General features: G+C 50.5%; 2 protein-coding genes across 3 annotated transcripts; both read right to left on the bottom strand.

Moving 5' to 3' along the window:
* Positions 1 to 1,381: 1,381 nt before the first annotated feature.
* On the bottom strand, positions 1,382 to 4,480 carry RABIF (RAB interacting factor). Its single transcript, XM_030473185.1, has 2 exons — positions 4,247 to 4,480; positions 1,382 to 4,161 (listed from the first exon to the last, which is right to left on the bottom strand). The coding sequence occupies exons 1-2, from the start codon at positions 4,433 to 4,435 to the stop codon at positions 3,922 to 3,924; spliced, it is 429 nt and encodes a 142-aa protein (XP_030329045.1). The 5' UTR covers positions 4,436 to 4,480; the 3' UTR covers positions 1,382 to 3,921.
* A 768-nt stretch (positions 4,481 to 5,248) lies between these two features.
* Positions 5,249 to 24,840, bottom strand: KLHL12 (kelch like family member 12). Of its 2 annotated transcripts, XM_030473183.1 has the most exons (12): positions 24,777 to 24,840; positions 24,356 to 24,553; positions 19,392 to 19,545; positions 18,389 to 18,606; positions 15,749 to 15,898; positions 13,834 to 13,948; positions 12,206 to 12,312; positions 11,098 to 11,293; positions 10,208 to 10,366; positions 8,834 to 8,932; positions 7,137 to 7,323; positions 5,249 to 6,807 (listed from the first exon to the last, which is right to left on the bottom strand). In XM_030473183.1, the coding sequence occupies exons 2-12, from the start codon at positions 24,539 to 24,541 to the stop codon at positions 6,681 to 6,683; spliced, it is 1,698 nt and encodes a 565-aa protein (XP_030329043.1). In that variant the 5' UTR covers positions 24,542 to 24,553; positions 24,777 to 24,840; the 3' UTR covers positions 5,249 to 6,680. The 2 variants fall into 2 exon arrangements, with proteins under 2 accessions (XP_030329043.1, XP_030329042.1); XM_030473182.1 differs by lacking the exon at positions 24,777 to 24,840 and having other exon boundaries at positions 24,356 to 24,604.
* Between the last annotated feature and the right edge of the window lie 1,039 nt (positions 24,841 to 25,879).

The raw sequence follows: 25,879 nt of genomic DNA, 5'->3' as shown, positions 1-25,879 counted from the left end.
TCTGCTCTCAAGTGCTGCTGGTTTGGGGTAATAAGCAAAGCAAGATATGTAGGAGATGTAATGCTGAAAATACCCTTCCTAGCAAAACTGGCCTTGTTTTTATCAATCCATAGCTCTTTTCTGAACGCTGCCGAGCTCCTCGTCTCCACACATGGTGGCAGCAGGTTCTGCAGACACATATAGGAGCTGCAGGTATCACTAAGATGTACCTTGAGCCCTCCTACCTCCCTGCACGAAGCTTGGCCCAACAGCAGACCTCTAGAACACAGCAGGAAGGCAAACAGCAAAGTCCTTCAAGCTCCAAAGTCCATATTGTCATAACTGCTCTGGCAAAGGTTTCTTGTGTTCAGAGATGAGCAGCCATGGAGAGAGGGACCTCGGGTGTTGTCAGGCCCAGAAACCAAGCTCTTCCTGTGCCTCACGGAGCCGGGGAAGGCGGGAGCCTTGAATTCCACTCCCTGCTCCAAGCACCACTGACCTATTCCAGTGAAATGTGCTGAATTTAGGGAAGGAGGAGTGTGAATGTGACCTCTTCAAGGCATGGCTTGTGGCAGGGACACCCAGGACAGCTCAGCTGGCCTCACAGCCTCCTCCTGCCATTGCCTCCTGGTTATCTCATGCAGGCTGCAGAGCTCCAAGTCCCATGTGTCGACCCAGCAGCCCAACAAAAGCAGCTTTAGACTAAGTGAGCAAATTGAGCAGCACCAGCAAAGGGTTCAGAAGGTTTTGGGGGTGCAGGGGGAGAAGAGAGCAGGGAGGTGAAGTTACCTGAGGTGTCAATGTCAGCCTAAGCCCAGACCATGGGTTTGGGATGTGAACCAGTCTCAACAGCTGAGTCAGAATGGAGCAAGATCTGTTTTTAACTATCCTAAACACATATGTATGTATAAGCAATCAAACAGGCATTCCTCAAACCCCAGCTGGGAAGCAATAGACAAAATCATTCTTATTGGTCCCCTCCCAAAAGCAGCCCCGAGGCAAGGCCCCAAGTGCTGGAGGGTTCGTGTCCTGCCCTGCACAGCCCTCACCCACCTCAGGGCCAGGATCACACAGCGCAAGGGCTGCAGGTCTGTCACTATTCCCTCTTGGCAGTGCTACAGCTTAGCACCAAACGGGCCACTAAAAATATGCCACCATTTCTGTGGAAGAATCCATTTTCAAGTTCATTTTAAAGCAACCTACACATGGAAATAAGGGTTTCTTCTCTGTCTTCTTGATGCTAAAGAAAGATGAGCTGCAAGATGAGCACTAACAGGTCTTGTTTAAGCTCTTCCCGTACCTGAAGGTTGGCTCTTGCCTCCTTTCTGCAGGCAACTGGAAAAGTTTAACACAGATTGAATAGATAGAAGCTAGGTAAGAAGCAATGAAAAGATTATTTGTAAGACCACCCAGATTTTTATTAGCTCTCACAACACCAGAACTGCTCAGGGCTCCATTAGATGCTCCCCTTGCTGCCTGTTGCACAAACACAGCACACCCCCCAGGCGTGGTTTGCTGCCTGCAGACATTCTGCCTCTCACTAACATCCCAGTGGAACTGCCTGGCTCGAATTCCACTAAGTGAGGCTGCCTTTTCCCTCCCCACCATTTCCTTCCTCCTAATTCTCAGTCACCTCTCAGGATATGGATTAACCCAGGAGGGGGCTCCTGAGCATCAGCAGTTGAACTGCAGAGTTGTGGCTTGGCTGCCCCTTCACCAGCACCAGGTCCTGCTGGTGCTACTTGGACTTCACGGGTGCCTCTTGTGGCTTCTCCAAGCTGCAGGAAGCCAAGATCTTACCCAAGGCTAAAAGATCCCAAGATCTCATGGTACAAAAGTTTCCTCCCATGAATTCCCAACAGACTGTAGATTTCTTCTTGCCATTTCCACCATCTGTGTGATCCTACTTTGTATTTAAGAGTCAGCAAAACCCAAACCTGGATCCAGCGGAGGACGTATCCATTCAGCACATCTGCCCACGGAAGGGCAAGAGTTTTCATTACCCACCAGCACTGAGCAACACTGCACTGGAGTCAAACCTCTGCAGTAATGATGTGAAGGCCTTTGACCAGAGATCTCCCACCACCACCTCAGCTCCATCCCAGTGCCACCCGCTGACTGCTCCCCAGTACCATGTGTTTGAGAAGTGTCATTTACTCAGCATTAATGAAGCTGATACCCACAGACCTGTTCTGCACAGTGGTGTCTTCAAACAGAAACTACTGTGCAGCACATTTCCTATGAGTAACAAAGACTATAACGTAGGTACTACAGGTCAAAACCTTCCCTAACACACAAGAATCCAAGTGAAATGTGAAATTTAAGCAATGTGATCCCACTGTTTCGCTGTGCCTGTGCAGAACCCAAGGGAAGCTCTCCAGCCCTTCTATCTACGTGTCCTTGATGGACATGTTCAGTTACTGGGCTTAGGGATAAAGACAAGGAGGGCAGGAGGAAAGCAGCACAGGTTTCATGTCAAATGTGCATGTGACACATTTAGCAAGGATACAGCACAGGACTCGCCTCCTACCCAAGTTGACAGCCTCAATCTCTATGGGGCTGCCTCTCTTCCAGAACGTTTCCAGAACAGCCAAAATCTTGGGGTTCTGCATTAAGGCAGTTTCCAAACCTTCCAAGTGCGCTGGGAGAAGGAAGGGTTTGTTTCTCCCTCACCTGCCATGCAGATGCCTTTCTGGAAAGCCTACCTGGGGCTGTGCCTGCCTTACAGACCCCTGCCAGCAAAGGTGGGTCATGGAGCGAGGAGGTGGTCTCTGCCACAGCCCTGTGGCGACAACACTGCTGATCTTTAAGTACAACTGCTCTTGATTCTGGGGGCAAGAACAACTTCACCATCCCAGTGCAATGTCAGCTGCGCCTTTACAGTGGCATTGGTACCAACAGTGTTTATTGAACAGTGTACTGCTATACCTCCTGCAGTAAGGCATGTCCTGACTCAGGGTGACCACTGGGAAGCTGCTGCATTATTCACCCGGGGGGGGGCTGCAAATGGACAATGCAAACTGGACCACAATTACCAAAAGATAAATACAGTGAGAACCACGGCTGCTGCAGCCTCCTTCAATCTGCAGTTACCTTTGTGCCCCTATTAAAAGGTAAAGACCAAAAGTGGACACAATATCCCAGCACTGCTCCCAGCAGCTGTTTCACAGAAGAGAAAACCCTTCCCAGGTTCTCTGCTGAACAGTTGCTTGGCTGTTTCGACATTCTTCAGCACTAAGAGACGCAGTCACTGGACACTGCTTGCCCAATGAGTCAAATCCTTTTCAGGCTGGAATCCGTTCATTCCTGCTGCCTGGAAATACGATGATGTTGCACATTTTATTTGCCACTCTAGCAGGCTATGCTGTCTGTAAACTCTACTTGTATCTTAATTCCAAGGTCTCAGTTAACAGAACTGCAAGACAATGTTAGTTAAAATGCCTTATATACTCTTTAGGTGCCATCCACTCTTACAGAGTACAGCTGTCAGGTAGGATGAGGTTTTAGAGAACCTACATGTTAGGGTTCAGGGCAGGGGATGTTTCCTCTGAGGACCAACAGAAGATACAGCCTTAACCCTGTTAACTGCTTTGGCTGTAGTTTAGACAATGTAGGCTGCCACGACGATGCAATGCAGCAGTCCCATCCTCCCCCTGCCCTTGTGCCAGCACCCACATTGACACGGCTGTGTCACAGCCTGAAAGACATCTTAGCACGTTTGAGAAACAGCCACCACACGACGAAGAGGTGACCAAGAGCAGCCAAACAGCGGCCGATCAACCCGGCAAATGTCACGGTGAGGTGTCCCCGCAGCGATGGGGGCTCTCCCGTCGGCGCCGTCCTTCCCCGGGGGGCTCAGGCGAGGGGCCGTGCCCGTGCGGCGGGGCTGGAAGCAGGGCCCGGCTCCATCATGCCCGTCCCGCCCCGCGGGCAGCGCCGGTGTCACTCGTGGGCCACACGCTCCAGCGCCACGTAGAAGCTGTCCTTGTCGTCGAGGCAGTGCCAGCCGATGGGCCCCGCCTCGCAGTCGGCGCACACCAGGAACTTCACGTTGCCCACGTCGCGGGTGAAGCCCACGTTCTCGAAAGAGAACATGTCGCGCACCAGCCAGTGCTCCCGCAGCACGTCCCCGCCGCCGCCCGCCGCCGCCGCCGCCTTCTTCCTCATGGCGGGCAGGAGCAGCTGAGAGAGACACAGCGTCACCTCCCCGCCCCGCCCGCAGAGGGCGCCCGCCCCGCCCGCACCCCGCCCCGCCGCACCCCGGTACCTCACGGCGGGCGAAGGTGGCGGCGCCGGGCAGCAGCACCCGGGAGCCGCAGCGCTGGCACAGCACCGCCTTCAGGTTCCGGCCCTGCGCGCACACCAGCTCGGCCGAGCCCGGTGCGGCGGCGGCAGGAGGAGGAGGTGAGGGAGGAGAAGCCGCCGCCGCCTCCATCCCGGCGCAGGCCGCCGCCATCGCCGCGCAGGCGCGCTGCGTACCGGCACCACCCGAGGGGCGGGGGCCGGTGACGCCGGAGGCGCCGTGCGAGGCGGGCGGGGGCCGGTGCGGGGCCGCCCCTCGCGTGTCCCGCGGAGCCCTGGGGGAGCAGCGCCCGCGGGCCCTTCGTTACCGCCCTCAGCGTGAGGCCGTTTTGTCTTGTCCCATCCCTTGTTCCTTGGGAGCAGAGACCAGCCCCCCCCGGCTCCATCCTCCTGTCAGGCAGTTGCAGAGAGCGATAAGGTCCCCACTGAGCCTTCTCTTCTCCAGACTGAACCCTCCAGGTCCCTCAGCCGTTCCTCATCACACTTGTGCTCCAGGCCCTGCACCAGCTCCGGTGCCCTTCTCTGGCCCCGCTCCAGCACCTCAATGTCTCTCTTCCAGTGAGGGGCCCAGAGCTGAACACAGGATTCGAGGTGCAGCCTCACCAGTGCCCAGCACAGGGGGACAGTCACTGCCCTGGCCCTGCTGCCACACTGGTGCTGGTATAGGCCAGGATGCACTGGCACGTCATCACCAACTATAGACTATTATCCCAGTCTTTCCCTCACCTCTGCTGCCCCACTCTTCCCAAGCAGACCCTGCAACAAATCCACCCTTTAGCAGGTCGTCCAGGCCGGATGGGTTTTGTGCTGTGGATCTCCACAGATGGAGCAGTTGTTTTTACTACCACCCTGAAGCTGCAGGGCAGAGGTACCACCGAAGGCTGCTGCCTCATCTACCATGGGGTTTGTCCATCCCCCCCCCCCACCAGTTACACAAATGGCTTGAAGGTAGAGAACAGAAGCTAAATTCCCACTGGCTCAGGAAATATTTTATTCTTTATATCTTCCTTAAAAAATAAACATAGGAAACAAAACCACAGAACACGTGTGTGATAGAAACAAACGCAGAAGGTCAGAGCGTTGGCTGAAAGTGCTTAATTAAGTCATGCTACCACGGCCCTGATCCCACCCTGTCCCCCAAGCGAGGAGTCAGCAGTAAAGCTCAACGAGCAGCACTACACGGAGCCCGTGCTCCCAGAAACACAGCAAGGCAGGAGACATGCTGAGGAGGGAGTGCTCCAGCGGAGCTCTCACTGGGGGTTCATGGGGCAGGCGAAGGACAGCTCCTGGAGGAGGGTGTGGAGTTACAAGGCAGGGGAATAACAAGCGGAGAACAAAGGGCAGAACGGAATCCTGGATGTCACTCCGCAACAGCCCTGGAAGCAGAAGAATCCTACGTGAAAGGAAAATCAACAGCATGAACTTGATTGAAAGGCTGATGCGGGTGTGCTGGACAAGTCTGTCCGAGGACAAACCCGTCGCTCACCAGCAAAATCGACGTGATAGTAGCAATTGTGTCCCTACTCTCAGGGCCTCGGCCTCTGCAAGGTGACCTCCCCACAGAGGTGGGAGCAAAGGCACTGCCACAGCACAGCAAGGCTCCTGCTGCCAGAAAATGCAGCGCTTTGCAGCTGCTCTGTGAAGCTTTTTGAGGGAAATAAGATGTGCTGAACCTTGCTGAGCCCCCTGATCAGAGCACAAACACTGCAGACCTGCTTCTACACCAGGCAATGAGCTTTCCCCCTGCCCTCTGTCCCCTGCAGCCCCAGGCTTTTGGGTCTCAGTAGTTCACAGCTTTAATCTGCGACTCCTTCTGTGTGCAGATCTGTGAGGAACCTGCAGACGTAGCTACAGTGCAGGACCCACTTACACATGCTCACTCCATTTGGCTCTGCACTGATGTGCGCTTGAGGAGCATGTTTAAACATTCAGTATGTACAAGATGACTTGAAGCCAGAACATAAGAGCAGCTGGATTCACCCTCACACATCCACATGGCCAAGAGCAACCACAGGACCTGTGTGGTCCTGCAGTGGCTGAAGAGACCACCCAGTTGTATGTACACATCCTTGGAAGCCTTCACCAGGTTGGCTGACACCAAGGCTGGGGGTGTCTCTGCTCTGCCGATAGACTCAGCCACAGGAGCAGCAGAGAATGCAGCTTCTCCTGACCTGCTTCACCACCTTTCTCCAGCTTCACACAGAGCCCCCGATTTCAAATGACTGCTGAGATAACACGTTTATGCACATGCTCTAGTCAAAAGCAGCACAGAAAGCTGCTGTTCTGGTGCTTATTTCCACAGCATCCACAACTCTCAAGAACAGTCACTGCAAACCACTTTGGACTCTTCTTCCTCCAGCCGAGACTTTTCAGCATGTTCTTGCCAAATTCCCTCCAGATCACTTCTCCCGAAGGACGCAGACCCCGGCGTCACAGCGCTGCATCCCCAGGGAGGTTACCACTTCCCAGTTGTCAATGATGGGATCGTAGCACTCAATGCTGCTCAGCAGCGAGTTGCCATCATACCTGCAAGGCCAGAAGGTTACAGGTGAGGGATGCTGTGGAAAGAAGAGGTTAAGGCATTCAGAGCCTTTCCTGGGAGGCTGGAGAGCTGTGTACAGAAACAGCCTGAAACCAAACTGCTGCATCAGGCTCCCTTTTGCTGTGTGCTGCTGCTCTCCTGCCTGTCTCGGTGCTGGACCATCACGGTGCCTGTTCACATTGGGCACAGTCGCTCTGGACTGTCCCCTCTCATAAAGCTTGAACTGGAAATGCGAGGAGAGGCCGCCTGGACCAGGGCAGTGTCACCGCAGCTCCTGCAGGACATCCCCCCCCAGCCCAGGGCTGCTGCTTACCCAGCGATCGCATAGAGCCGTCCCCGCAGCACCGTGGCCCCCACGTAGCAGCGGGGGGTTGTCATGCTCGTTACAGTGGTCCAGGAATCGGTGCGAATGTTGTAGGCTTCCACAGAGGAGAGATGTGCCGTCCCGTCAAACCCACCCACCACGTAAATGTGGTCATTCAGCAGAGCCACTCCAGCCCCTAGACACAGAGAGAGAGAAGGCAGCACAGGCAGAGCCATGAGTGACACTGGGAGCACTCGGCCCAGGGCTCATTGCTGCAAGGATGAAGTGGGTCAGTTCCTCCTTCTTCAGAGGACATTTTCTTATCTCTCTCACAAGAGAGCTGTCATAATCCAGCATCTTCTGTTGTTGCCCGAAATACATGAAACCCTGTAACTCTACCAAATGCTACTGAATCTCTGGCATAAGGAGGGACCGAACAGCACTGCAGCCGGGGCAGCACTGGCAATGTGGGGTGTTCACCTTGGCTGAAAACCACCCAATCCCCTGAACAGAGCAGCACAAAGCTCACTCTGCTGCAGCTGGGACTCTGTCACCACAGAGACAGGTTTCTCTGGCGATCATTGCTCCCTGGGGTCACCCAGGCCTTCAGGGCATGTAGCAAGGACGTGTAGCAAGACACTGCTCCATGCGAGGCTGGAGGAGGGATTTCTTTGACAGTGCTCCTCTGGAAGGCAGGGAAATGAAGACTGGTGTCTCCTGCAGTCACAGAAATGGAAGCAGCTGAAGCATCTGTCTGAACAGCTGTTCTCACACTAACAGCAATCGATAACACAGCTGGGAATTGATGACAACAGCAGCAAATAAGCCCCCACCAGCCTCTGTTCCTCATCTGCAGCTCCCTTCAGGTAAAGCACCAAAGAACACAGTGAGAGAACAAGGCACTTAATGGCCTTGGGTGCTCCTGCCACCACCAGCTGCTGTTTTGACCTACAACTTGAGAGCAGAGCAAACCCTGCCAAGCTGTTCCCATCAATGTGTAACTATTGCATTGATGAATATCCTGAAGGAAACAAGCCAGATACTCTGCAGCTCTTGGGCACTGATCTGTTGCTTTTATAAACAGGGTATAGGAGACTTTCTGTTCCACTAAACACAACCTCACCTTCACTGCCTGCCCTTGCTGAGGGCAGCAAACCAGCTGGGAACAGCCAGGCTGCCCAGCAGGCTCTCTGATAGCTTCAGAGAGGAAGACTTTGGCTGAGAGGAGAGACCAGACCAATGCCTAAGCAGGGAAGCTGGATCTAGCAATGCAGCATGGCCAAGGTTTCTGAGGGGTGACCTACCTCCAGAATCTGTCCCAAGAGACAAAGAGAAACAAGAGCTGATGAGAACCAACTCAAACCATCCCATTATCTTGCACTATGGTCTGCAGTTTGTGCCTTGCTGGTGTTTCTCCAGGCTGGGCACCGCTCCTAGTTCTGGAAGTCACACAGGACTTCCTCTCCCTCCCTGTAACCTATAAACCCACCAACACATTCCTCTATACACATCTTAGCACGGGGTGGAGGCATCAGGCATATGGAAATTAATGTTTTCTTTTGGGGAGACAAGTCATGTCCTAAAATCATCCCTTTTCAAAGCCAAAGCACCCTCTGGAGCAGTCAACCTCCTCCAGGGCAGCAGAACAAGCCAGCAGCATAGCACAAGCTTCCTCAGCACAAAACATTCTGACCTCAAGCACTCACCTGAGCGTTTAGTGGCCATTGGGGTGACATTTGTCCAGTGTCCAGTGTGGGGATCGTACCTCTCTACAGAATTCAGTATGTTCAGCCCATCATAGCCCCCTGAAACAAAATAGAGGAGCAAAACCATGGGACTGACTTCTGGGCAATGTTTTCTGTGTAGAGCAGTAACACTGGTTCCTCCTGAGCACAGCATCACACTGCAACCAGCACAGCCCACAGCGTGGCAGAACAAAAGCATCCCTGCATTTGCAGTGCCAGACTGGAGCCAGCACAGAGTGAGCTCTGCCCCTGCACTGCCCCGGCCATGCTGGGCAGAGCATCACCCTCCAGACCAGTACAACCAGGTTGGCACCGTGCTGATGCCAGTGTCGATGCTGTCCTGCTAAAGCAGACGTCCAGCTTCCAGACCTGGCGCTGGCTCAGGGTCTGTGCTGCAGCCACCAGCTGATGCCAGAAGGCTCCATGGTGGAGGCTGGGATGTCTCAAAGAGCTATTTCACAAGAGGACACCAACAAATCTCTTTGTGCAGCTTCAGCAAAGGAGTAGCGTGCTGCCATCTGCCTCGGGGACACCGTGAGGAAGAGCAATTTGGGAGAGGGAAGTGAAACCCATAAACTAGTGTCCAATATCCAATAATGATTCCCCAGGAACAGGGCTGCAGTAAATGTGGGTAGAGCACCAGGCCCAGAGGGTGTATCTACAGAACAAGCTTACTGGAGTCTTCAGAGTGATTTGCCCTCCAGCACTCTGTGTTCACAGCTGCTGTGGGTCTCTGAAAATGAAACAAGTGCTACAGAAAGGAGCTGGATAACGTATGGCTCAGGATATATTTCTGGAGCATTACAGCTGACATTGCTTTGCGTGGAGCAGATGCACCCTCTGTCCTGTGGCTCTGTGCTTCATCTCTAGGGCACTAAACTTAAACAGGGGTTTAAGTTCAGGTTAGATATAAGGAAGAAGTTCTTCCCTGTGAGGGTGGTGAGGCACTGGCACAGGGTGCCCAGAGAAGTGGCAGGGGGTTGGAACTGGATGATCTTAAGGTCCTTTCCAACCCAAACCATTTTATGATTGTATGACTTTAGCCACTGCCCAGTCCATGCAAACCTCAGCTGGCACCGCTCATCCTCCCGCTGCCCCTCAAATGTAGGCTCATTGTGTCCCATTTGCTTCTGACAGCATTTACTGTGGGTATATGGCAGCTCCAGCCTGAGCCATTGCGATGGGAACAGTGAGAACAGGCTGCATTTGCTGACAGAGCTGTGTCAGTTAAACCTTCTCTTCTAACCTGCACATGACACCACAGACAGCACTGCACTGTTATTGCTGGAAGAAGCAAGTATTTGCAGAATGCCCAGAGGTGCTGAGGGTACCTACCGAGGCAGTAGATAACTCCATTAGCTACAACAAGCCCCGCACCTTCCCGTGCTGTCTGCATGTCTCCCAGCATACTCCACTGGTCAATGTTCGGGTCGTATCGTTCCATGCTCGTGTGCCGTCGGCTGCCATCAAACCCACCGGAAACATAGATCATGTCTGCAACGTTGGACAGGGGTTGGGCTCAGCGAGTCAAGCATCAAACATGCACATGGAGCAAGAAGGCCCTCACAGGTAGAGCAAAACTACAACGTGGAGTGCAGAATACAGGAGCAACTACAGATCTTGGCACATTTGGAGCCCAAGCAAAGCCAGACTCCTCACCCTAGCTCACTGCATTAGCCTGCTCACAGGCCCAGCAAACATACAACCCGTCTGGTCCTTAAATCTGCTTCTTGCTGATGGATGAAAGAGAATAAGCACCCCCCAGTTAGATCTTTCATGCCGCAGAACCCACTGAAACACTGCCATGGCCAAACCCTGCCTATCGCTATCGTTGTGTCAGCACCTCCCCAGAGTCCTAAGAATCCTTCGCTGCAGATGCTCCAATTTCAGCCTCTCTCAGGTGCTGGATGGTTATTGCTGCACTTGGTGTCCTGTGCTCAGCAACACACGACACTGTCAACCACCCCGAGAGCTTCCCACTCCATAACCACAGCGCTCCTTTCCCTTGCTGCACAGACACATGCCATAAGAATGAAGTGGAGGCAGAGGTCCTCTCAGGATATGTGGGCAAGTTTTCCGCTTCTACTGCTCATCCAAATGAGGAGAATTTCAGACTCACCTCCTCCCTCAGAGCCATCCCACTCTGCACATACCAGCTCAGGGCCTTTCAGGACAAGAACTGAACGGGCTGTGCTGCTCTATCAGTCAAGATGACCAGGACGTACCTCCAAGGGTGGTGGCTCCTGCCAGGCCCCGCCGTACGTTCATCGGGGCCACGGAGTACCAGATACCATCCTCATCTGAGGTATAATCCAAGCACTCCACCGAGCTGAGCCGAGAGCGACCGTCGTACCCCCCGATCACATAGATCCGATCGTGCAGGGACACTGTGGCAACGTAGCGCCTCTTACGGGTGATGCTCTGAAACAGGAAAAGAACACGAAGGTGAAGGAGTGGAGACCACAGGGGTGCAGGGAGACCAGCACCCTTCCTCCAGCCCACTAGCACAGAGGCAAACAGCACGCTGGATTTAAAGGATACAGCCCTTAACGACTGTGCCTGCCCTCCTCTGCCTGTCCTCTGCCTCTGCCATGCTCTCTTCTCACGGTCAGGCCTCTTTGCACTAAAATATTTTGCATTAGATCCCATTCAGCTTATGCTGCTACTGAATCTTTGATGCATCTTGGAGGCTCGTGTGCCTCCCACTGGCTTCCCTGCAGAGCCTGTTCATAGGAAAACATGGAGACTTGGAATACCTGAAGCTTTTAGCCTCCCAAATAAGAACAGAATTTTGGGCCCCCAAGTGATACTGGATTAGCAATATTAAAGAAGAAGCAGTTCTCCACCATTTCACACGCATAAAGGTGATTTTAAATTTAGTTAGACATACTCTTCAGTGCAGGAATTCTCTCTTCCATACTATCCCCCATTATGCTCAGAAACAATGGGACCAGAGAGATCAGGCAGCCTGCCTGGAAGAAGAACTTATCCTATTCCCAGTGACATTTCAATTATTATCACTCACCTTAAAGCTGAACAACCCTTCAATAAGAACCACGATAAGTCTCACTCCCACAACAAAATGTGGTTCTCTGTAGGCTCATCTGATTAGAAATGAGACAACCGCCCCTCATACAAAGCTTATTTAGCCAATCTCAAACGTGGTTTCAGCATTCACTATGTCAACCTCAGCAACTCCAAAGGCTTTATGTCAGAAATTCCAAGCAGAACACAAAGGACAGCCCCACGAGGGATGTTATACAGCTGCTGCTACAGGAGCAGGGTCTGATCACAGCCCGTTCAACCCAGTGGTGGCCAAAAATGGGCCCTTACTGGCAAGAAACTCCATTCCTGAGTCTTCGGGTCGTATTTCTCCACAACATCAATAGGTGACTGCTGGCTGCCAAAGCCGCCGATCACAAGCAGGACTTCGTTAGCTCCTAGAGCAAAGAGGGAGAGTAAAGTCAAGTCAATCCCTTCACAACCAAAGGGAATCACCTGAAGAAACACTAATCCTTCCTTGAGGCAACAAGCTGCCTCTAAATCCCTGTTTTCATCACTCCTCTGAAGCAGGCACCTAACCTGGCTACAGGCACTTGGACACCTTCTATCCTCAGCAGGGAAGAAGAGAGAGAATCTCTTCCAGGGTGCGTGGCAGTGAGACTAACTTGGGTTTTAGGAGCTCTCTGCTGGAGGGCTGTTCCTCCCAGTGTTAGAGGCATTTTGGGAAGACAAGCTGGCTAAGTTAGGTGCTGACGTTGGCTTGTGTGTATCTCCTTTTGGATTCTTTCCCCCATTTTTCCCAAACCTCTTCCCACCCCACGAAAGCTGAGGGAGGATGGCTGCTTCCCTGCAGCCTCCTCACAAAACAAGGCCTTTTCCCCTCAGATACAAGTGACATCCAGACTAGGTGGCACCTTGTTTCTCAGTGAAATGGGGAACTAAGTCAAGCTGACTCTTATGTGTTTTGTTTCAGAGGTGCCTTCCCTTTCCTTTCTCTTCTCCAAGATGGTCTCTGAGTTTTTCTTATTTCCTCTGTGACTGTTAAATAACCCTTGTGACCTGAAGAGTTTTAACTTCCCTTGTAATGACTGCCTTGAAGGTAGGCTTCTATCACAGTTGTAAAAACTGATGAGCATCCCCTGGGCCAGCTGAAGTGCAATCATTTCAGTTTCTCCCATAGAAAGTAAATACACAACTTGATCAGAGTTTCTAAGTGACACGTGGTAAGAGCATTGCTGACAGCAGATGCTATGGAATCAATTAAGAAAGGTAGGGCTGAATCCAGAAGATGAACCTGAGCAATAAGATGCACACTTTTTATCTGCACAATTAAACAACAAAACAGTTTTGTGACGTCCCCTTTATCAGGGGAAGCATTTCAACTAAGAATAAAAGGAAATGTGTCTTTCTAAAATGACAAGTTGAGCTGAATTGTCATTGAAACCAAGTTAGGACGTTCCCACAAAACCAGGAGACATGCAGTACCTCTGATGGGAAAGAGGGATCTCTCCATCTCCCTCCCGGAGCTTTCTCCTCTCAGATTCTCTGCTGAAAATTTATCTTCAGTGTAACACAGCTGCCTCTCACCTCGCAGCTCTTTGTTTCTGACACTGATACCTGCCTTATAGACAGGAAGAAACTCTTTCCATACTCCTTGGACAGCTGCATACCGAGACAGATCTATCTGGAGGCACCAACAACTCAGGAAACTGGGATTTCAGAGGCCTGGGATTAAAGGCAACCAACTAGTCCCCACATGGCCCCTAAGCAATTGTGCTCTGAAAACAAACACACCTCTGGCCTCTGCTCCAGACCCCTTTCTGTACCACTGGGGACTGGGCATTGCCAAGTTACTGCTGCGAAGCACTTTAGCACGATTACAAGGCACCAGACATGGTGTATAACACAATACCTGCCAGTGCCCCAGACCTTCTCAGTGACCTTCCTCTGCTGCTCACCTAGACGTGCTCTTGTCCTCGGTCCTTGCATCTGACTGCGGAGCTCGGGCCGAAGGTGAAACTTCTTAGCTTCATCTACGAGGTCTCTGCACTGCAGACTGCATCGTATAAACGGCTGAGGAAAAACATGAGTCACTGGTACAGGGAATGTATTTTAAGATCCCTCAGAAGAGTTGTCCTAAAGCCAATTCTCATCAGTTCAGACAGCATAAAAATGACTTGAATGCAGGCTGTTGCTAGTAGTGTCATCGGGCAAATACTGCGCACGGTGAAGTGCAAAGACAACTGATGACTGGACTGCAGCTGAAAAGTTATGGGTCAATTCTCACACAAAGTCTGGCACTGCAGGTTCCATAATGAAAATAACTATACTGGGAAAATGAAGGAAAAGCCACTTCTGCTACACTTAAAGCCAGTAGAAGTATGCCTGAAAAGGGGGACTGGCAGTGAAACCACACCTGAAATCAGTTTGGCTGGATCTGCCCCACATAATCGACTCTCAGTATATATCTGCCATCAAAGAAGAAACAAGGAGCACAGCACAATGAAGCAGTTCAGCTGGATATATTAGCTTGATCCACGGGCACATGGGACATGGAACTATGAAGTGACAACAGAAGCAGTAAAGTCTTTGCTTAAAGAAGCTGGGGGGCACTGCAGCCCAAGGACAGGCTCTGTAATAATGCCCTGTAATTCCCTCCCTGGCTGAGGGCCTGGACCAGCCTCCCCTGAATGTGCAGCGTTCAGTCCCCACTGGGTGTTTGGTGCCATATGCTGCAGCTGGAGTGAGTTAAGATCTATTTTCACAAGTTCTTGGTGCTTGTGCAAGGCAGCCAGGGTGCTCAGAGCAGATGATGCCATACGGGGCCAACACTCCTCTCTGTGCTGCCCTGAGATGATGGTGTCCCACCAGTGTGTGCCATTTCCAGGCTGGAGAGGCCATCCTGTGCGCTAAGAAAGCTGAGGTCCTGTATACACACCATCTTAGGCTGGTTTTGGAACAGATCTAATTGTTTTGGTACCAGCCTCTTTTGCATTAGCTTCAATTTCAGTTCACTGATTAAACACATTTTAGCTCTAGCAGAACTTAACAGGCTGTTAGCTGCCCTTATTTAAGCACATTTAAGGCCATCACATTAGAGATGAATGTTGCTAAATCAGCCATTTCTCTCTGTAGAGAAGCCTGTCATTGAACATTCAGCACTTGTCAGGTGACGAGGGCTAGTAACCACTGATTACCTAACATCACCATCAAAACAGAATGCTGGTTTGAACTGCTCCACGCCTTCCTGTCACACCTTGCACAGGGCCAGCATCACTTCCTGTTTGGAGTTACATTTCCATTGCAAAAGCTTCATTATCTCTTATCATCATCTGCGTTTTGGTTTGCCCCTGCAACACCCCAACCCCACAAAGCAGCAGTATTAGATATGGCTCTTAGCTGTGTGTTGGGCCTGGACCTTAGCTGCTGTCCTCATTCAAAGGTACAAGCCATCTGCACATAAAACAACTCCTGATGAGCCACTTCCTCCTCAGGATCACATGCCAGCAGCTTTCAGCCTAGAGAAGGAGACCTGCTAGCACTTGTGAATAAAGGGCAGAAAGCACTTGTTAGAAGCTATAAGGGATGACAGCAGAAAGATGCTACATATATCACAGGAGACAACTAATCGCTCTGGATGGGGCGCCCTCCCACCTAAAAACCAGGGTGCTGCAACTGCTGGCGCAGCAAACTACTCCTGAGCAGAACAGCGGGCCCTCCGGCTGAAAGGGACAACTCCGCAGCGTCAGCATCCAAAAGCATCAGCAGAGAAAGCAGCTTTTAACGTGTTCTGTTAGGACAGCAGGAGCCTAAGCAGGGAGCAGGGCACTGACACGCGGATCCTGCTCTGTGCCGGGGCGCGGGTGCTGGTACCTCGGTGTCGATGACGTCTGTGATGTAGCGGGGGGTGAGCAGCGGCATTCGCACGTACTGCAGCAGCTCCGGCAGCGACGCCTCCCGCTCCTTTTTCGAGTGCTTCACCCAGTTTATAACTGCCTCAAAAACCGGCTCTTCCGAATCCACCTGGGAAGAGGAGGCACGCACTGATCAGACCGCAGGGCAGTACTTCAGCTACTGCCATGGACCTGGCAGCTTCCAGGCTGTTGACGCTGCTTCATGGCTAACAAGAGAGCACAATGTTTCAAGGAAGAGTCTGTGATGGAAATTCCCATGAGCTGCATTTACAAGCCCTATGAAATTCCCTCATTTTCTTTTCCCTACAGCCCAAATCAACGGTAGTACAAATGCCACAGGAGTGAGCTTCGTGGTCTGCATGCGGCAGAGCCAGAAGCTGGGAGCCACCGCTCACTGCTGAGGGAGCGCAGTAACGCACAGGGCAGCTCCCCCCAGCTCTCAGTGGAGCAGGAGTTATGGTCCTGCACGAGGCAAAGTTCTACCATAAAGATGATCAGAACCACATTCTAGTTTTATGGAGCAGGGTCTTGCTTGCCCTGCAGCCCCATGCCCACACACTGCCCCTTTAACACCTGAGCCATCCCTGGTACATTTAAGTTTGAGGCTTCTTTAATATTTAACCCACATTTAAGGAACTATAAACAAGTGGATTTCGGAGAGGAGAACCCCAGGGCACAAACACTACTGTTTATTTCTACTGTTTATTTTATTCTGTGATTAGTTTATTTCTTTCTCCATTTAGGACCAGCACATGCTGGTGCTTACACCACGACCAGAGATCACACTGACTAAACCATCTCAATCTGACTCTTTTAGAGACCCTCCAGTGCTCTGGACATCCGGGAATACCAAAAGTTAAATGTAAAAAGCTCTATAACATATTATTTAGGCTTAGTTTTCTTTTTGCACATCCTCAGATCACCCAACGTAAAAGCAAATGAGCCACGAATTTATGATCATGAGGTCTGTTAACTGTTATTAAACAGGAAGATAAAAGGAGATACTGTAATAAGAGGACTGAGCCTTCCCACCAGTACATGACTGGTTCACTTTGAGGTTCACTTTGAAACTGACTGTTGCAGAACGTTCTGAAGCAGGCAGCCACAGAGGGTAATTATGGAAGACAATTGATTTATATTTGTTACAGTGTAATCTGAAATGGCCTCTTTCTATCTGAATTACAGCGAAAGGACAATTAGAGCTCACAAAAGGAGAGCAGAGTACTTCATTATTTCCCATTTCCCCCACTTCCTCCTTACGTGCAATAATCCCACATCGTTTTATTCCCTCCTGAACTGTTCTCTGACACACTTCATGGTTTTGTTGCTCATGAAATCATTTCTTTTCTGATAACCAAGATGTAACACTGAACACAGTGTCCCCGAGAGGACCTGCCACTACATTTCTCCAACAGCCAGGGGATTTTGCGAGGGTGCTCCCTCAGCACCCTCTGACACAGCACATCACCTCTGCACCGCCACAGCAACAGCTAAGGTGTTACAAGGAATGCACGCCCCACGGGGTGCCTGCAAGGCCTGAATCAGTCCTTCCAATCCACAACGTATTCTACTTTGCCTGTGCAGATCATCCCATCAGTTTGGCTGGGTCGTTCTGAAGTTCCTCATTATTTCCTCTGCACTGGCCAGAAGTGTTATGGCAGGACTCGCCACAACCCACACCAGCTCAAACCTTCACAGCATTAAAGCTGTGGCTTGTTAAGCACCAAACACACTCAGCCTTCCTCCAGCGCTGACCTCAGCCTGTGCCAGGGTCTTTCCCTGCTCTCTCACGTGCTCTTTCTCAGGCAGGTTTATTAACAAGAGGATGCTGGCTTGGCTGAAGGCCACTTTCAAGGCCGACTTTCAAGTCACACATCAAGAACGCTCTCCTGGCTACCCCTGTATTGGCTTTTCAGGAATTCCACAAAGACATCACTTACACTGGTTTGCTGCTAAGAGTTCATGTTACTGTGAACTCTGAATAGTGTTTGCTTCAATCGCTTCTTTTAGAACCGAAGCAAAACATCAACTCTCAACAAAGTCCATCTCAATTAAAAAAGGCCCCCTCCCCACTACCAAGAAATGTTCAACTTCTTCATAAAAAATTTGGAAAAAAGCATTTGACAGGTTCCAGCCAAAGAATTAAATCCTCCAGAAACCAACTTGAAAGGAACTAAATGTGCATATAACTCCCTGAAGAGCCAGAGTACCCTGTGCCATCATGCATTCTGCTGCTGTAAAAGTAGAGGACACCCAAATGCCTGGGAGGACACACGCATTCCTTGTGCTGCTGAGTAGCATGCAAAGACCTACAAATAGAAGGTAAAGTCTTGGGAGTATTTCTGCAATGTAGGCATTGAGACAACTTGTCTTTGTAACCTCTGAAAGCTCCTCCAGGGAAAGGTGGAGACAAGGGAACAACAACTCTGCAGAGGTAACTAATTGTGATGTTCTTACTTGCAAGAAACACTTGTGGAAATGAAATTTCAAATTCAGGAACTGTGGGAGAAGTCCACCCCAGAAGCATGGACTAATTTCTGACTGGTTTCAACATTTTACTTCAATGCTTTGCATAGTAATGGTACTTTTCAGGTTTTACCTGAATTTCATCACACTTGATGAGCTTTTCAACCTCTTCTTGATTTAAGAGGATAAACTCTTCGTGCTGAACCACCTCTGGAAAATGTTTCTGGCTGAAGACCTCTGCAGCTTGCATTAGATCAACACAATTGTGTGTCTCAGCAAAATCCCGAATGCCCAAACAATTTGATGGATCCAGCTGGCTTTCTAGAAACTCACAGCAAGCTTGTTTCACACCTACGGAAAATTGGAGGGGTGAATGAGCACTGCATGCTTACTACCAATCCACTGCTTTGGAAAGGGCTTCAGAAAAGCAAGTTCTAAACAATCATGAAATCCCAACTCAAATAACAAGCTTAAAAATACTACAAAAACACACATATGCAAATATTTCTTTGGAGGGACCATGTGTTGGGGCTGTTCTGATCTCTGGCTATTCTATTAAAAGCAAAAGTTAAGTAATTATGGTATTAGGAAAAGCCTCAAATGCCAGTTGTACTCAGCTCCATGGATTCTAAACGAAAACCATGTAGTGTCAGAGGATATGGCCAACAGATTTCTAGGTTTTCTCCAATGTTTTTTTGATAGTTGCCTGGGATTTGGGATACTTGCGTGAGATATCTCCATAGGTGCACGTGCAATGACATCAACCAGTCTGTTAACGACCCAGACATACCATGATAGCAGATCAAATGACATCCAGGATTTGCTTATTATTATAAGTTGATTGAGCTGTAACATTTATGTGCTATACAGCCCACAATTCCTCTCGGGAATTCTCGTGCAGAAATACAGTACCCCAAAGCGTGGAACAATAACCTGTTTTAGCATCTTCTTTTTCCACCCAAGTCAGTTCCTCCACCAAAGAGACCACAGTGCACAAGACAACAGACCACGTTTGACGTCAGTATTTATAAATATCATGCCGCCCACAATCTGTCTTCCATTTAGTGAAGGTCAGACAAAGCAGATCTCTAAACAGCACCAACTGTGTGCAATTTGTGCTGATCCTTGGAAATTACCTTTCAGCTGAAGCAGACACGCTGCTGGGAGCAGTTCTTGGACGTTTTCTACTGTCACGTGAACGGTTTCTGTATATACAAAGTCCAGCAGGATTTCCATGGTGGAGGCTGTCAGTCCTTGGATATCCACATAGGGCTTATCTTTCTCTGAGAGCTGTAAATCAGAAGGGAGACAGAGGTTTGTTTCTCAGTAAAGTGATCAAACAGCCAACGGTGCTCAGCAGTGTTTAAAAATGTGATCTACCAGGGAGGTTTCAACAGAGATTTGTCCTTTCTCTTCTTGTGCTCACTGAAAGAATAAGGGGAAGGAGGGAATTTCCCTACAGAATTCACTTACAGGGTGAGTAAAAGAGATCAAGTTCATTATGGATTGGAAGGGCAGCCAAACTGTATTGTCAAATGAGCCACGCAGTAACTCCAAGCTTTACTACAAGGAACTGCCCAGGGCAATTCCTCCCTGGGCTGGATGTGTAAGACACGCTGCACATGGAGTCTCCACCTCAGCACTCCACTGTAAAAACCAAACCAAATAAAAATCTTTCCTAGCTCTTCAATTCCTGATCCATTCTGCAAGCCTATGGTGAAGGCTCCTAAAAAGAATGAGCATTTATAGACCAGAGTATTTGGAGTTAAAGGTTAAATTTAGGTTTAGCTTCAACACTAGAAAGTAAAATGATAGTACATACAGTGATGGTACTTACACAATCCTGACTCTCTCCCCTGACCATTTTCTCACCTCTAAAATACACCATTTGAGGGTATCCCCAAGGAACGTTGTCATCTCAGTGGTCAATCTTTGGGAACAGTAAATTCTGCCAATTCACCAAATTGTTTGGTACAGAACTGAGTACAGAACTGGGTACAGAACTGAGATTCTAATTCACAAAGCACTGGCTTTGTGGTCCAACGCATCCCTCCCGAAGCTGCTGGCACAGCTTCTGATGGTTCATGAACAATGGGCTCGCAGGTGGACTCACCAATCCCACCCTGCACAGAGCTGCAAGCTTGGCAGCAGGAATGGACCTCGACAGAAGCATGTCTCCATGCAGCACGCTGCAAAACCAACCGTTTTTCCCCATGGCTTTTGAAGAAGTACCAGTGCAAGCACGATTCAGATGAAAGCCCGTGACTTTCCTTGCCAAGAATGAGCCTGAAGCTGGTTACAGACAGGTCGAGCAGAGACTCGGTGAACAGAAAGCATGATCAAAGCATGATCGCTTGGCCTAGAGTCTGCCACAGTTGGGGAAAAAGGAGGTAAGAGAAGCATTGAAAATAAGAGCAGTCAAGGATATTTGTGTGGAGGCATTTGATGACACAGCAGCAGAAGGGAAGAAATGTCTCTGCTGAGACAGAGCCATTTCCATGATGCAGAGAGATACACTTCGCAGCAGAGAAACACAGGGGGGAATGGTGATACTCAAAGTAACCTAACGGAAAAGGCCTTTCAAGTCTATTGACACAGTGGACAAACTTCATGGCATCCAGAGTGAGGAAGGAACAGCAAATTACCTTGTCTGACCTGCTGTATGACAGGCCATGCATTGCACTTAGAAGCCAAAATGAGTTCCTAACTTGGGCTACACAAAACATTCCCAAAACAAGACTAAGCTGTTTGGTGCAACAAATAAAGGACACAGATGTCACCAAAGGTCAGAACTGTTCAGACAAGCTGTTCGTATGATTCCAACAAGCCAATGGAGGTGTAGACCATACATACTTAGAAGAAAGAGGATAAGAAGTTACAAACATCTATTGACAGGACCTCTGCTGTTAGAATTTCAGATCAGTGTCCCCCTTTGCTGTTTAATATCAGAGTTCTGCTAACCAGTAGGAAGCAAAGCAGTGAGGAGTTGATACTCCCTAATGCAAGCACATTCCTAACATGTCATAAAAAGTATGCAGCAGTAGAGAGCCAGAAATCAACTGGAGCATCCAGGAAAACACATTCCATCATTAGGGACAGTCACTTGGAGACCTCAGGAGCTTTACCCCAGGATGCCCAAGTTGGTGAAAGCCTTAAAACAGGGGCTGTAGGTCACAGCTCTGTTGTGAAACATGATGTTGCTGTCTCCCATCCATAAATCATGCAACTCACTCTGCAGGAGAATGGGCACAACATTTTGGAACATCCTTCTTATCCACGGCTAATTCCTGGGTTTGCCTTCACTAATGCAGATACTCAAATACATTGCAATAAACTCCCCCAATTTCTCCTCACCTATGGGGGAAGATAAATGCTGGCATGACAGTGCTAATATGTGTCCCACTGCACTCTAGAAGGCATTCACAATACAGTGAAGATGACCATGCAAGAACCTGGAAACAGAAGTTGTTTATTTTCAGAATGAGTATTTCTTCATGTTCTAGGGGGAAAACCCTCCAATTTCTAGAATATACCCTCCAAGAAAAGACTGATTTATTTCTGAAGTGGAGGCAATGATCAGCTCTTAACACATCCTGGGTTATGCTAACCTGTCCAAAGACAGAAATGCCAACGCACAACTAGGATCCAGGGGAGCATTTGCTAAAACTACTCTTCAGTGTTCACTGCAAGGAAGAACCCTGTAGGTAACACTGATGGGTGGCTCAGTTTTCCCACACTACTTGGCACAGTGGCAGAGGAAAGCGTTGTCAAAAGCCAGGGATTCAACAGGGGCCTGGTGGCTTCTCCTCATTCTGGAAAATGGGAACAGAAAATGGGAAGAAATTAATACTAAGTATTACTAAATCCTAAAGACCGAGAACTTTGAAGTAAATGTTAAAGTCAGAGGTGAGAGAAGGAAGGGAACTAGAGGCACATGGACTGGCAAACACCGTTCTTTATGATGATGATGATCTCTGATGACAGTCTCAGTGCTACACTGGCCATGCACAGATGAACGTCAGCAGGCAAAACCCAGGGATCAGCTCTGAACAAAGCCTTGTGCAGCCAAAGTCTGACAAAAGCCGCACATTGCAACTGGCCAAGTAATCCCAGATTCGCAGGAGGCGAGGGATGAAACGCAAAGGAAGCCCTCGCAGACTGTTAGTCCCTTCTCCAACACGGCATTTGGAGCTCCCTCAAGTTACAGCCGTGGCCAAAACCACTCTGTACCCACAAGTGTTTGGGGAGTGACCAAATGCTGTCCCATTGCACTCACCAACATACTTGTTGCTGACACATGTAGGAAGCAGGTCCACTTTGAGGCTTACCAAGCTGTCATTTCCTGGAAAGGACGTTCTCCCACAAACAGGAACTGTGTGTGTCACTTGGCAGCCTTGTCATTTGGGGTTTCCATACAAAAAAAAACCCCCAACGAATTTGGAACAAATACAAACTAACCAAAAGAAGTACAACCCTTAAAGCAGCAGCGATTTGGGAGCATGAGATCGAGCAATTATGCCCCCTGGGCACCAGATGCACTTATTTTTCTAGGAAGAACTGCATCTATTTATTAAGGTCACTGTAACATTACAGTTAAAATGAGAGTATAAAGAAGGAAGGAGAGATGATCTCAGCTTAGAGGGTGTACTAAAGTATACCAATCCTCAGCCTTTGTTAGCAGCCACAAAGAACGTTCTGTAGCTCACAGAGTGACTGGATCTCTGTAGACTGCCTAGACAAAGTCCAGGAAGTCAAAAGCATTGACAGGAACATAGAGGCAAACACAAAGAGGCAGAGACCGTCTGCTATACTGCTGTGCACCTTGAGGCTAGTGGTAAACAGAGAACTTCAGCCTCCAGGGACTGCATTTGCTTTGTGTGTTTTTTAATTACATTTCCTTTATGCTGGGAAAGAGCATAAACCTGACAAATGTACAAATTTCATGGAACACGGCCATAAAATATCCTGCCATGTGCTCAGTCCACAAACGTCTGGGTTTGGTTGCTTTGCACAGGACTATAAAAACCAAGGCACCTGCTCACCCGACACAGCACTGAAAGATGTGGGCACACAGACAGCTCTGCCGTCAGTGTTCATTGCTGGATAAAACAAAGAAGAGAATTATTCCCTCCTGCAAGGACTACTGGGCTAGCAAACAGGTCTTTAGGACCTTTGAGCTCCTGAGTAATTTTTCTCCTTGCTAATGGGGAAGTTGCTGCGATAAGGAAATCACCTTCTGTAAGAAAAAGCCGCAAGGACTGGTTCAAACTTACAAAAGACAAAGCATCTCATATTTAACAATATGAATATTACCTTTCAGTGAGTCAGAACAGCAGCATGCAGGGAGTGCAAGGAGCACAGCAACTGAGGCTTACAGCCTCACCCCCAAACCCAGCGCTCGAGGTTGCATCCTCTTTGCAAGAGGAACAGCACAACCCAACACGTACCAGCTGATCAGCCAGCGCGAAACAGAGATCAGAACACCAGTTAAATACCCCCCGTTTCAGTTTGAAAGGGCTACCTTAAGTTACCACCCAGCCTAAGACACATGCCATGGCTTGCAGACTGGCACTAAGGCTGGTGCCCTCAGCCAGAGAGATGCCCAAAAGCATGAAGACCATAAAACCACCACTAGAAAATAAAATCAGTGAATGTATCAGAGCCTTCTGGTTTGCCAGCTCAGCCTGGCAGCTCTCCGGTGCACAGGTTGGTCACGCACAGACAAGGACTCAGGACCATGGTCCCAGCTGCAGCCTGTGACTCCCACCATGCCATGATAAAGGGCTGCCATGAGGAGACCTAGAATCACTGCGAGGGGCTTCAGGGCCACCAGGAGAGGATCCAGAAGGCTCCAGGACCACTGTGAGGGGCTCCTGGGCCACCACAAGCTGCTCCAAAGAGACCCAGAGCCACGATGGAGGGGGAGATCCAGGCCCACCATGGGAGGATCCAGAAGGCTCCAGCATCACCTTTGGGGGACCCGGGCCCAGCTGCTGAGCAGCCTGCCAGGGAGCAGCCCGAGCAGGGGGCAGCCCTGCCTCCATCCACCCACGAAGCGCCCCAGGGCCGGCAGAGCCCGCGGGCTCGGGGGCGCACCGACCTCGCTGGTGAACATGGCGCAGAAGTAATCGCTGCAGGCGGCCAGGACGATGCGGTGGGCCGGGAAATCCTTGTGCTCGACGCGCAGGGTGACGTCGCAGAGCGTGTTGCTCTTCCGCAGGGCGTTCATGGCGTTGAGGATGGACTTGGCGTGCGAGTTGGTCATGATGTCCTTGGGGGGGGCCATGGCGCCCGGCACCTGCGGGCACAGCCAGCACGGCCACATGTCACGGACCGCCCTCCGCGCCGCCAGGGGGCGCCCGCCCGCCGCCCCTCCCTCCCTGCTCCGCCCGGGTCGCCCCCGCCCCGCGCCGGCGGCCACACGCCGCTCGCAGCCCCGCGGCGCCGCTTCCCCGCCGGACACGGGGCAGCGCCCACCCCGGCTGGGCTCAGCCCGCCCCGGCCCCGCTTCACTCACTCACCGCCGCGGGGGAAGGTCCCGGCCCGCACACCTCGCCTCCCCCCCTCCCTTCGCGGCGCGTTATGATGGCGTCACTGCGCCGCGTCAGGCCCCGCCCCTCGCGGTTGCCCGGCAACGCGGTCCTGCCGCCGCCGCCGCCGCCGCCGCCGCCTGAGGCCTGGCCCCGGGGCCCGCACCCCGCGGCGGGGCGGCCCCAGCGCTCCCGCACGGCAGCGGGAGGAGGCGGCGCTGGGGGAGCCGCTCGGGTGTGCTCGGGTCCGGCCAAGTGAGAGGAAAACGCCGGTTCATTGAGCGCGGTCTCGTCGGGGCTGCGCCCGGGACCTGGGCGCACCCCTCAGCGAGAGTCGGGCGCGGGTCGCGCTCCGCCGTCCCGTTCTGTCGCTTCTCCGGTGTGAGGAGTGTTCTGTTATCTCCAGGGAACGCTGAGGTAGTGTTCAGAGGTAAAAGTAAAAGTAAAAAGAGGTAAAAATGGTTCATTGAAATGAACTTTCTATCCCAAAGGATGAAAAAGATCACACAAAGGGTAGTGTTACACTGTGTGTTTATGAAATAGAGACACATACTTCGTGTTTGAATCGTAGAATCATAGAATTTGGGTTGGAAGGGACCTTTCGGGGTTATCCGGTCCCTGCCATGAGCAGGGGCATCTTCAGCTCGATTGCTCAGAGCTCCATCCACCCTGATCCTGAATGTTTCCAGGGATGGAATGGTGACACATGCATAGATTTGCTCTCCACATTCATGTTCTTTGTCTATTTTTCCCTTTTAAAGAAGTATTTTAAAGTAGGAAAAAGGAATTAAAATAGAGAACATAAAAAACATCAACTGTGTAAATGAGTAGACAAGAACCAGGTGCATCATACAGAATCATAGAATAGTTAGGGTTGGAAAGGACCTTAAGATCATCTAGTTCCAACCGCCTGCCATGGGCAGGGACACCTCGCACTAAACCAGGTCACCCAAGACTCCATCCAACCTGGCCTTGAACACTGCCAGGGATGGAGCATTCACAACTTCCTTGGGCAACCCATTCCAGTGCCTCAGCACCCTCACTGTAAAGAATTTCTTCCTTATATCTAATCTAAACTTCCCCCGTTTAAGTTT

This window comes from Strigops habroptila, chromosome 18 (genome assembly GCF_004027225.2).
Source record: "Strigops habroptila isolate Jane chromosome 18, bStrHab1.2.pri, whole genome shotgun sequence".
Classification (NCBI taxonomy): Eukaryota; Metazoa; Chordata; class Aves; order Psittaciformes; family Psittacidae; genus Strigops; species Strigops habroptila.
This window is presented reverse-complemented; position numbering and strand designations above follow the sequence as displayed.

Excerpts from the sequence above, each read along its gene's own strand:
- RABIF (XM_030473185.1), bottom strand. The coding sequence starts at position 4,435 with ATGGCGGCGGCCTGCGCCGGGATGGAGGCGGCGGCGGCTTCTCCTCCC. Across the intron at positions 4,162-4,246 it reads CCACCTTCGCCCGCCGTGAG|CTGCTCCTGCCCGCCATGAG; the intron begins GTACCGGGGTGC and ends TGTCTCTCTCAG.
- KLHL12 (XM_030473182.1), bottom strand. The coding sequence starts at position 24,580 with ATGTGGCCGTGCTGGCTGTGCCCGCAGGTGCCGGGCGCCATGGCCCCC. Across the intron at positions 7,324-8,833 it reads AATGGCCACTAAACGCTCAG|GGGCTGGAGTGGCTCTGCTG; the intron begins GTGAGTGCTTGA and ends CTCTGTGTCTAG. Across the intron at positions 6,808-7,136 it reads CGGCTCTATGCGATCGCTGG|GTATGATGGCAACTCGCTGC; the intron begins GTAAGCAGCAGC and ends CTGGCCTTGCAG.